Here is a 12,486-nt window from a genome sequence, read left to right as displayed (position 1 = left end):
GTTGAAAGAAAATATAACCATAAACATTATGTGTGTTCTTGAGAAGAGCTCTCATACTCAATTTGTCTTAAATGTTCATTAAACTACCAGTGTTGATGTCTCCTACAGTAGCCTGTTTGTAGAGTCCATACAGTTCCTTTAATTCATCATCAGTGGGCTTGGACTTTAATTTTTTAACATTTTCTGCCGCAGTTTCAAAGTCAGCCTGGTGAGAAAACAAAACAAACATTAAAGAAATATCATTGTTTCATGTATCAACATGACCTGTTTATTTCTACAAATTTTATTGAGTGCTTGATTTCTGATTCTAGATGTGTGGTAAAATATTCTGTTTTTCTAGCTGCGTGATAGCTCATACCCTATACTATTTCTTTTTCTTTTTTTGCTAGTGTAAGAATTCCCTCCAGCCTTTGAGCTAGAGGCCATGCATACAAAACAGGTTTGCACGTGTGGAGAATTGCTGTTAAAAGACAAAAGACACTTTCATTACTGAACAGCAATGAGGAGCAAGCTCTAAGTTTGGGATAACAATTCAACATCCCATTTATTAGTTGAGTTTATAATTCGACTTCTCTTTGCCTTGATTTAATCAAGACCGAGAGCCAGTTTGTTCCAGTAGTTAAGGCAGGAGGCTAGAATCTAGGGTAGAAAGAAAGAGACCATCAATTCAAAATCCTGCTTTAGCCATGAAAGCCAGCTGGGTGACTTGGACCAGTCACTCTCAGCCCAATTCACAGGGCTGTTGTGGTGGGGAAAAATAGGATCAGTGGCGTAGCGTGGGTTGTCAGCACCCGGGGCAAGGCAAGTAATTTGTGCCCCCTAACCCGCTGGGCGGCCGCTGCACTGTCCCTCCCCCAGATAGTCCCTCGCTCTCTCTCCGCACCGCACGCCTGGCACCCCCCCTCCACAGTGGGCGGCGGCTCGGATCGGATTCGCACAGCCAGCACTGCAGTGAGAGAGAGTGAGTGAGCCAGGCAGGGGCAGAGAGCTGCGAGTGCGAGCACGCCCCCCCAGATGTTGCGCCCGGCCCCCCCTGCACCCCCCACGCTACACCACTGAATAGGATCAAAGTGTGTTGGATATATTACTGCCTTGAGTTATTTGTAAAAATAATAAAGGCAGGATACAAACAAAATTAAGAAAATACTTTTTAATACTATTTACAATTCTGTTTAAAATAACCTGGTTCTGTTTCATACAACACAAATTTTAAATGATATTGCCATATCACAACTCCGTTACGTAAAAGGGCGTCAAAACACACAATCTTTCCCCAAATATTCCACTGTTCTTAAAACTAATTATTACAAAAGTCTGCTCTTCTATATAGAGCTGCTCTCAGTTCTTTATGTGCCTAATTTTCTTTTCCTTATTCTGCATTATTTTTTTTAAAAAAATAAAATTATTTTCCCAGCATGCTTAGCATTCATTCAAATGTTCTTATTGTGTATATGGACAAAACCAAAGAAAAAGTGACTTATTGCAGTGATTTTTGCTGGTTATATTAAATCAACTTTTCTCAAGCTGGGCCCCTCACTCAAAATTTCTAACAGACTCTTAAGCACCAGACTCAGGAAGACAATATGAGATGACCCTCCATGACAATTCATGTTTGACATAAGCCAAAATTTGATTTTTCTCTAAACAGTATGTGATTGTTTCTCACATACAGAAAATTCATTATTACATCTGTAACAAGTATTCTTTAAATAATAAACTATGTTGATGAGGCACTTACAAAGAAAGCAAAACGTAACAAGAATTGTCAGAAAGAAATGAATTAAGACAGAAACAGTTATATAACTGCATCAAATTAAAATGTAGAAATAAATACATTAATGTGCATATAGGAATCAAAGCTACATGCAATTAGCAAAGCCACTTGGAATCTTTCAGCAACATATCTCTGTTTTAGCCTTGAGAACAATTTTATGATTTTTGACTACCGTAATTAGTTTTGTTCTACTCAAACTAAGATCATTAGTATGATACAATGATCTCATATGCTATACAACCAGCTCTTGAAAGCATACATTTTTAGTATTCTGCCCAGCAGAATTTTATACCTACTTGCTCAGAACTGAATCCTAAAGTGATCTAGATTTTGGATACATTCTATAAGTTAGTCCACCCTTGGTTCAAAAATTGATGCTCTGTGATGCACTGTTTTGCCCAGTTAAGGATTATGGAATCAAGAATTTTGATAGTACGTATATATAAAAAAGTTCATCCCAAAGTCACTTTTATTTCTTTCATTACCACCATGGTTCACTTGTTTCTTGCAGTCCTAATTTCTTATTAAATTTAGAACTGTACCTGCCCAGCATCTTTTATGTTCAATCAACATAGCCTTAGTCCTTTTTTCAGCTATCTGGGTTGTTGTGCACAAATTATCAAAACCTGTAGGTTTCCAGCAACAGTAGTTTTAATAGGAATGCAATGCATAATGCTTTTGTGCATTAAAGAAAATAAAATACAAGTAATTTTAATATTTTTTTAAAAAAGACATTGGATTGGATTCATATTTGAGTGCAATTGTAGTGATATTTCCTTAAGCTGAAAAGAAAGTGAGGGTCCATGTAGTATTAATCTCTCATGAAGTTGTTGTCACAGCTAGGTTGCTCTACATCGTCAGGCGTGCGCACACAAACACACACACCAAGAAATGTCCTGGCATCTCCAGTCCTGGCTGAGATGGATTGAAGTAAAATTGAGTTGTCTAGCATTGTATTAACGGTGAACCTACCTTGATAATAAAAAAAATTATATGCATGACATCATTTGCTGAGTACACAAGCAGCGGTAAAATCCAGATTTCAATCACCTTGTTTCTAGTGTATCATGATAAAGAAATTTATGATGATAATTTAGAGAAATGATACACAGAGTATTTAAAAATATAACTATGATGAAGTAAAATGCCATTAATAATTATTCATTTGCATAATTTATATTCATAATTTATATCTCCCATTTGTTTTGTTCCAGAGATGCAAAAAGACAAGAAAGACTAATCAGGCATAGAGGTCAAGTGCTAGGAAATCATACACAGAAATGCTGCCTCCAAAAAGTCATAAAAAGCTGCCCTGGACGAGTGATTCACAATCAAAGGTTCTGGGCATCAGAACTAAAGGCTGGCTGAAACAAATGTTACCTCCAACAACAGCTTCTGATATTATCTTATGAAGTTCCCAGCCCCACCCAGCTGAGCAGGTATTCGTGATGTTTCCATCTTCCAGGGAGGTGCTTTTTCCCCACCCTGCAACCTTTACCATTCAACCCTTTATTCTCTACTAAGTGGCACTTTGAGCGGGATAAAGATCAGCAACCAGAGTTTCAGGATCACTAGATGTTGCAAGAACCTGTTTCAGAATCAGATTTCAAATTTAAATTGCTTTACACAATTACATTTTTACAAGGTATTAGAATAAAATTATAATAAAGCTGCTACTGGCTAAGGTTACATTATCTTTAATCTAGCCTTGTCCTTGGTATTAGCAGTCAATAAAACCTTTCCACATTTCATAATAATGGTGCTGAAATCTCATGATCCAGCAATTTGTTGAAGCTGTTAAAGGTTATGTAAAGATGCTTTTGTTGCTTTTGGGTGGGGGAGGCTTCAAGGCCGCCTTGACTCCTGGTGACAGCCTGGACATACCCTTGTAGATTTTTGGGGCCATATTTTGGGAGTGGTTTGTCATTGCCTTCTTTCTAGAGCTGAGAAAAAAATGACTGGCCTAAGGTCATCCAGCTGGCTTTGTGCCTAATGCAGGACAAGAAATTCAGGTTTCTAGCTCAATGTCTTAACCACTACACCAAACTACCTCTTCCATTGTCACAGTATTTAATAACCACTGGTTGAAGGAATTACAACAGCAGCTTTCCCAACATAAAGAAAATGCTGGGTTGAGTTTCACTTTTGGGGACTTGTGTGTAACCTGCAGTTTATTTAACAACTACAAAAATGGTTTTATACTTCCTTCCTCATGGATTTTTTTAAAACTTTCCAGTCTACCTTATATTACTTTTACATGATCTCCCATTTTAGAAAGCTTAGCTATAAAGCCCACACAAATGTTGCCCACTCAGAAGAACATTACTGTTTTTTTCTAATTTTATTCCCTGGACTACTTCAGTACTCTACCAGGGAAAGTCCAGACATTTGCAAAGTAAGAGGAAGTGTTATATAAAGTCAGATCAAGAGGAAGATCTGGTGGCAAGGAGTGTAAGTGGGAACTATCTTTGATTTTCTAGAAGCAAGTGAAATACTGTTTATCTACAACTTTGCAGGCTCAAATAAAGGAAAAATCCACGCAAGCAGTTCAGAAGATAGCACTAAGAAACCAGCACAAGATAGGGCAGTGGTAGTGAATGTTTTAGAGACTGAGTGCCCACACTTGTTTCGCTGGGTACCGGGTGGATGTAGCCCGCTGGGTGGGCGTGGCTATAGTGGTCATGGCAGACTGGGTGGGTGTGGTCAGCTCGATGTTGCTCCTGGGGAGGGATGCCTGTGGGGGCCGGGCAGGGTTGGGGGAGATCCAGGGGGCTTCTGGTGGGTGAGGCAGTGGGAAGGAGGGGGTCTTGCTCAGCTGATAGTTTGGGGGGGAAGGGGCAGCTACACCCCCTCCCAAATGCTGCCATCTCACGAAAGCAGGATGAAAACTCCAAAAAGCGACAAGGAAAAAAAAGTTAAAATAGAAGAGTGTCTAGCGATGGTTTTCTTCCCCGTAGGGGTGGGGTGGCATGGGGGGAGGCTCCTGAGCCCCGTAGATCTTCTGAGGGGGGAAGGAGGAGAGTGGGGAGGGGCTGTGCTGGGATTGGGGCTCATACCTTCCGCTGCCTGCCTGCGCTCTTCTGCCGCAGATGCCGTGGCTCTGCTTGCCTGGCAGGGCAGGGGCGCACTTGCGCATGGGAACACACATGAGGCTGCTGCCTTGCTTCCTATGCTCTGCCGGGGCTGGGGTGGACTGGGCACAGAGCCTCCTCACCGCTTCTTCCCCCACAGACATCGGGAGCATCCACCCCACCTACTGCTCATCCTGGGGCAGATGCCGCCATCCGGCACTATCCAGCCTGTCGCTGCCCAGCCGGGTGCACCAAGATGCCTCCCTTCGGGCTCCAGGCAAGTGGAGTCACGGCATCTGCGGCAGAAGAACACAGGTGGGCAGCCGCCGTGGCTCCACTTGCCTGGCAGGGCGGGGATGCACTGGTGCACAGGGACGCACATGGGGCTGCTGCCTCGCTTTCTATGCCGGGGCTGGGCTGGACTGGGCTGGGTGTGGAGCCTCAGCGGAGCCACGGCATCTGTGGCAGAAGAGCACATGTGGGCAGCGGAAGGCACAAGCCCCAATCCCAGCACAGCCCCTTACCTCCCCACATGCCCAGTCTGGCATGCGTATCATAGTTTTGCCACCACAGAGGTAGGGGGTTTGAAAATGGAACCACAGCAGACAAGATGCTGTAAGGATAAGTAACAATATTGGTGACTATTTGGCTAAGAAAAAAATGAGTATCAAATCTACATGCAAATACACATGGTGTGGGGCAGAGGGAATGGGGCTTTTTTCCCTCTACACAATACACAATGCTAGATGTTGGGTGAATCAGGAAACAATACTGTTTCACAGAGCATTTAATTAAACAATGCAGCTTATGGTCACAAGAGGCAGTGATGGCCATCATCCTCGATAATTGGACAGATTACATCAACATAAAGAGAGCAAAGTTATCAGTAGCTATTAATCACAACAAAGATATGAGGCTCTTGCAATCAGAAACACACTGCTTCTCTTGTAAGGAGCAGGAATATTGTCCAATTTCCAATTTTCCCATTAGCAGCTGCCTGGCTGGATTTAACAGCTTTTGGTTTGATCACTTAGCATGGGTTTTTTTAATATTCATTATACGAACCTAAGCGTGAATTGCATGATATAACTATTTCATTTAAAACTAAACTACTAATCCAGTTGTTAGGCAAATCCTTGCTTTTTGTAGAAAATACAAACTGTTTTGGCAGCAACCATACCTAGGTAAGCACTTTTTACTATGAAACATCTGCCTTTTCTCCACATGGGACTCATTGCAGCACACATATTATTCTCAATAGATAGAATAGCCTCCTGGGGAATATCAACCAGATTCTCTGCAGTCAACGTGGCTGAAGAAATTATAAAGTCACAAATCCTTAAACCTTTTCAAGGACCGTATTTATACTGTGCATAAAGTATTAAATTCCATTTCTGTGCTCATGCACAGTGTTAAGTCGTGGGCTCTGGTGAGCAGGAATGATGACATGAGGCTGAGTACAGGAAAACTCATTGCTGGAACTGTACTGAAGCTTGGGCCGCAACCAGCCACAATATATAGCCTAGCCCCTAGGTGGCAGCCAATAGGTTTGAACCCACGCTTGCCGCCTGGGGCTGACCAATTGCAGGACCGGAGACGGCCTGTCTGGGTTGCTGGAGAGCTGTTAGCTCCTTCAGCAACACAAGTGGTGTAACACCACAAGCCCAATACATAACACCCCTCCCTTCTTAGATCAGACTATGACACCCTTAAAATAGTCTTAACAACTGTCAAGACTTATTAATCACTCCCAACAACCGTAATGAAATAATAATAATAAATAAATAAATATATATATAAATAAATAAATAAATAAATAATACTTATAAATTTGTTGTGGCTACAATGACATTAAACAACATCTGAACAGACTTACCAATGCAGTAAGGACTACAATGAAATTAAACATCTGATGAAAATGCTTACAAAGCAGTATTGGCAGTTTCAAAATGCCCAAGTTTGTATAGGTAGTGGTACAAGTTTCACAACACTATACATCACTTTATTTTACAATATAGTCTGTGAGGTACACAGGAGGCTTGTGTGGCCTAGAGGAATGTCTTGGAGTTCCCCTCACTTTGTGGTCTACCAGCTTACCCGGTGGGCTGGGTAGACCCATGTCCCCTTGTGCTCCAGTGTCAAGGGGAATCGAAATGCTCTGGCTGGTCTCACCAGGTTGGCCCACCCCAGACTCAGTCTGTTCTGCAGAGTAGGCACAGCGGTTGCTGAGGTTCGGCTGGCTTGCTTGGTCAGGGGTTCCATGTTGCACTTCTGTGCTTCCTGGTTCTTCCTCAGATTCCACTTCTCCTGAGAAGGGGAAACCCTGGTGGTTCCAGTGTGGGCTGGCTTGGCTACCAGTTTGAAGACCTTGGGAGGGACTTATGCCGCAGTCCTCACTTAGTGACCATTCTGGAAACCTTTTCCTGAGTTGGTCAATGTGTCTTCTGACCAGTCGCCCTCCCTCCAACCCCACTTCATAAGATAGGGGTCCGGATGTCTTGGTTATTTGACCAGGAACCCATAAATTCCCTGGCCCATAGTTTCTGGCCTAAACCCAATCGCCCATGTGCAGTCCCCTTGGGGGGTTTGGTCGAGAGGCTTCTGTTGCCACTCTGTCTGGATGGAACCTGTCCAGTTTAGTAATTAAACGCCTTCCCCAACGTAGTTCAGCAGGACTTTTGCCTGTAGCAGTGCAGGGTTTAGAATACTGGCAGAGTAAAAAATCTGCCAATCTGTGATCCAGTCACCTGTGACAATAAGCTTGAGTGCCTCCTTTGTTGTCCTCACCATGCATTCGGCTTGTCCATTCGAAGAAGGATGAAACGGTGCAGATGTTGCATGTCTGATGAGGTTAGCTCTAAGAAAAGCCTGAAATTCAGCAGCAGTGAATTGGGCCCCATTATCAGAAACTAAGACATCAGGCAACCCATGTGTTGCAAAAAGTTTTATTTATTTATTTATTTTATTTATTTAATTGATTTTATATACCGCCCTATTCCCAAAGGACTCAGGGCGGTTTACAGGGCGAATTAAAACAATACAAATAAATACAATTAAAATAGAATTAAATTAAGACTAGCCCACAATTAAAACAAATTAAAATTTAAAATTTAAAGTTAAATTAAAAACCCCTCAGTCCAGGCCAGAAAGATCAAATAACCAAGTTTTCAGGTCCCGGCGAAACGAGCGAAGGTCCAGGGCAGTCCGAAGTTCCATCGGGATGGTCCTAGCAGTAGTCATATTAGGAACTGGAATTACTTCCAGCCATTTTGAGTGGCTATCCACTACTATCAGGAAAAGCTGCCCCTGAAAAGGCCCAGCATAGTCAATGTGAATCCTAGATCAGGGAGTGTGCGTTTCCTCCCAGCTGTGAACTGGGGCCTGAGGCATTTCATGCCTAGATTGCTGGCATGTATAACAACCATGAACTTGATCCTCTATAGCCTTATCAAGGCCAGGCCACCAAAGGTAGCTTCTAGCTAAAGCTTTCATTCTGACAATGCCTGGATGGCCTTCATGTAAAGAGTGTAAGACCCTGTCTCTTAGGGAAGTGGGAATTATGACTCTGTTCCCCCATAAAATGCAGCCGTTATGCGCAGACAACTCATGTCTCCTGACAAAGTAAGTTTGAAATTCAGAGCCTGGACTTTTTTCCAACTAGCCTGTGTATACCCATGACAACACTCTACTCAGAATTTTATCTGTGGCAGTTTCAGCAGCAATATCCCCTGCGTGGAGGAGAAACTCAGGTAAGTCCTGTATGGACAGTATTCTAGCAGCAGGAGCTGGATCAGGATCCATTAGTGGCAGTAGTAGTCTGCTGAGGCCATCCGCATGGCCCATTTCCTTCCCTGGTTTATGAATTAACTTAAAATTGTATGCAGACAAAAAAATAGACCATCTCAACTTTCTTGGAGATAGTATGTGGGGGGTTTGTTTGTCAGTTGTGAACAATCCCAACAGAGGTTTGTGATCAGTGTAGACAGTGAAATCCCTGCCATATAAATAATCATGAAATTTCTTAACTCCAGCAACTATGGCCAAGCCTTCTTTATCAATCTGTGCATAGTTGCGCTCAGCAGAGGATAAGGTCCTAGAGTAAAATGCAATAATAAATAGTAAAATGCAACCTGTTTCCCATTTTTCTGTGTGGCTTAAGACTGCCCCACCCCATCACATGCAAGACATACAGGTTTAGACTGTATGTAATGAGTTACAGTGGACTTTTCTAACAGAAGGGCTTTCAAATCCTGGAAGCTTTTTTCGTGTAAGTTAGTCCATTTCCAAGGGGCTTTTTTATCAAGCAGCCTATGGAGGGGCTCTGCTATTGCTGCCTTATGAGGTAGGAATGTGTGATAAAAATTTAGGAGGCACAAAAATGCTTGCAGCTCTCCTTTTGATTTTGGCCTAGGAGCCATTTTGATGGCCTTCACTTTAGAATCAGTGGGGTGAATACCATTAGCATCAATGTGGAACCCCAAGAATTCTGTTGATGAGACCCCAATACTACATTTGTCCTTCTTTAATTTGAGTCCCGCTTTGCAAAGCCTCTGCAAAACAGCCCTGAGCCTTCTGGCCAACACTTCTGGGGATTTCCCAGCAATAAGAACATCATCAAAATAAGGGCAGACACCCTGAATACCCTTAAGTGTACGTTCCATAATCCCTTGGAAAATACCCGGTGCAACATTGACTCCAAACTCTAAGCATTTGAATGCCCCTCTGAGAGTCATAATTGTTTGAGCCACGGCTGTGGCCTCGTCAATTGCTGATAAGCCTGTGCTAAATCAAGTTTAGCAAAAATGGTTCCCCCTTGCAAGGAGGCTAAAATATGGTTGACTGCAGGAACTGGGTAAGCATGTTGTTTGAGGGCCTTATTTAATATGCCTTTATGATCAGCGCAACTGCAAACTTCCCCGTTGGATTTCAGTTTGGGTGACAATAGGAGTTTCCCACTCCCCCCCATCAACAGGTTGTAACACGCCCTGTTCTACAAGCTTATCGATTTTGGAATCAATTTTGTGCTTTAAGGCAAAGGGGACCCTGCAAGGTTTAACCCTAATTGGAACAACATTAGGATCTAACTTAAAAGAAATTGGCGGGCCAGTGTATGTCCCCAGGGTTGAATCAAAAACATCTGCGTATTCTTCGCAGTCATGAGGTCTGCAGTTTGTGTCCGGTTTATGCCAGTAATCTGAATACCTAAAGCATCAAACCAATCAAATACAATAAGACTCGTTCTTTGGCCCCCTACTACTATTACATCCAGGTGCCCCCAAAACCCTTTAAATTTTACCCATAATGTGGCTTCACCCTTAACTTTAATGTGAGCGTTCTGAAAATCCATTAAAATGATATCTGAGGATCTTAGTTTAGCTCAATTGTTACTGCGCCTACACACGAAGTCAAATGTGTCTTGCAAAATGATCGATACTGCAGAGCCGGAGTCCAACTCCATCTTACATGGAACTCCTTGTAACTCTACCAAGAGCTTAAGTTTAGGCTTGAGGGGGCGTTGAGCCCCGATGCGGCAAACACTTCTCTGGCTTCTGAAGAACCCCACACTAACTGGACCCTGGGCCCCAGTACCTCTCCTAGTCGGTTCCTCCCACTGGTGTTTGGGTGGCCTGTCTCTCTGGCGGGCTCTGCAAACCACCGCAATGTGGCCTGTCCTTCCGCAAGCTCTACATGTGGCTGAGTGAAATCTGCAATTGGCACGAAGATGGTTGCCTCTGCATCCCTTACATCTAGGTAAGAGAACTGCCTTGTAATCGTTCTCACACTGGTGGTTGCCGCAGTTTTGCGCGTTTGGTTGCCTTTGGAGCTCGTTGATTTCGGTTTCTTCATCTTCTGACGATTCTCCAACGCATTTGGTGACCTCAAGATGGATGGAATCTTCGACCTTTGAAGGTTTGGTGGGCTGCACTGTCTGCACTGCACCCCCGGCAGCTTCGTCGGCCATCACCTCGTCCTGTGCCTCAGAAAACGTTAAGTTGGGTCTAGCAAACAGTCTCTGCTGAAGGGTTCTGTCCCGAAAGCCACAGACGAGCCAGTCTCTTAGTCGTTCTTCTAAATTTGAAAACTTGCAAAGGCATGTGGCCTGCCTTAGGCCCACGATAAGCTCCGAAGCTGTCTCCCCAGGTAGCTGCACTCTTTGGTCAAATTTGAAACACCACACTATCTCCGACATCTTGGGCTCGAAGTGCCCAGTCAGCTTCTTCTTAAGGTATGCATATGATACTGCTTCGATGGGCGTCGGCGCAAGAGGTAAGACAGCCATTCTTCTGGATGCTTCACATCAAACCCTCTTAGCTTGCCGACCTTCGGCATCTTCCTTAGATTCCTGCGTTCTTCGGATCCTACTTCTAGGCTCAGGGAATGCGTCCTCTGAGTACGCAGCTGCTAGCGTAACTTACTAGCTGGCCTTGAGGGGGAGGGGAAGAAATGCCTCTTCCCTCCAGCATGTACTGCCGACCCCTCGTTGACTTCAGCCCTTTAAACGGTGAAGCAGGATCCCATCCTCATCGCCACTGTTAAGTCATGGGCTCTGGTGAGCAGGAATGATGACACAAGGCTGAGTACAGGAAAACTCATTCTTTTATTCTTGCTGGAACTGTACTGAAGCTTGGGCCACAACCAGCCAACAATATATAGCCTAGCCCCTAGAGGTGGCAGCCAATAGGTTTGAACGCTTGCCGCCTGAGGCTGACCAATTGCAGGACTGGAGACAACCTGTCTGGGTTGCTGGAGAGCCTTAGCTCCTTCAGCACCGCAGGTAACACCACAAGCCAAAAAAAACACACAGTAAGAGACAAAAGAGGGGGGGGGGGAGAACAAATCCATTTTAAATCAGTAGATCTTGCTTCCTTCTCAACCAAGAAAGAAGAGAAACTCCTGCACACAGAAACAAAGCCGTACATTGTTTCAATTTCAGTAACGGATTTGCAGCCTAATTAAACAAGCGAGGATTCATCAGTCTCTGCCGAGTGCCAAGAGACTTCCTCCAAGTAACTGAATACAGAATTGGAGTATCAACTTTTCTCAAAGTAGACATCTACTTTTATTCACACGAATCTCTTCCACGGTTAATCAGAATCCCAGTTCAACTCAATTAAATTAACCCAGTTCGCACATCATACGGAACTAGTAACTGACCACTTCGCCTAACAGGTCAGATTAAAATGCTTTTGGCCAGTCTGTGAATCAATGTCCCGCGGCAACGCAGATTAAAGGAAAAGTTGCTTTAGAGGACGAAGCTAAGTGATTTTCAGCAAGTAACCGTATTCTCCCCCGCTACTCAACCCTCTTTCATGATCCAGTTTTTCATGTGATATTAAGTCCGGAAGCAACAAAGGTAAACCAATCCCAGTTCTCTTTCTTTCTCCTCATCCCCTTTTTTATTTCATTACCTGAAGTGTCATGTTGCTTCGTACACCGAACACTTGAACTCCTACGAACGAGCAGCGGACTGGGCACTAGGCGCGCGCTTTCCCCCGCAGTCTCTTTTGTGAATTCGGGCAGGCCAGTGGTTCTGCCTAGAGCAGAGCTTTGTGACGTCACTCCAAGGGCTGTAGTCAGTGCACCGACGCTAACTCGGGATGAGATGGACTTTGTCTGTGTCGAAACAGACAGATGGAAAGC

The 12,486-nt window shown here is 43.8% G+C and overlaps 2 protein-coding genes across 3 annotated transcripts in view; one reads left to right on the top strand and one right to left on the bottom strand.

Annotated features, from left to right (window-relative positions):
* CROT (carnitine O-octanoyltransferase) overlaps window positions 1–3,510 on the top strand; it is a 25,359-nt gene extending 21,849 nt beyond the window's left edge. For both annotated transcript variants that reach the window (XM_081343774.1, XM_081343775.1), the window contains one exon: window positions 2,989–3,510. In XM_081343774.1, coding sequence (XP_081199900.1) covers window positions 2,989–3,142 — 154 coding nt within the window. In that variant the 3' untranslated portion in view covers window positions 3,143–3,510. The remainder of the gene's footprint in view (window positions 1–2,988) is intronic.
* Window positions 1–12,486, bottom strand: part of ACBD7 (acyl-CoA binding domain containing 7) — a 14,402-nt gene extending 1,916 nt beyond the window's left edge. Inside the window, exons 1-2 of the mRNA XM_081343785.1 lie at window positions 12,255–12,486; window positions 88–205 (exon numbers count right to left, since the gene is read on the bottom strand). Of these exons, the coding sequence (XP_081199911.1) occupies window positions 88–205; window positions 12,255–12,266 (130 nt within the window). The 5' untranslated portion in view covers window positions 12,267–12,486. The remainder of the gene's footprint in view (window positions 1–87; window positions 206–12,254) is intronic.

This window comes from Vipera berus (genome assembly GCF_964194415.1).
Source record: "Vipera berus genome assembly, chromosome: Z".
In the NCBI taxonomy this organism is placed as follows: Eukaryota; Metazoa; Chordata; class Lepidosauria; order Squamata; family Viperidae; genus Vipera; species Vipera berus.
Note: the sequence above shows the minus strand (reverse complement) of the source record. Positions and strands in the feature narration are given on the sequence as shown.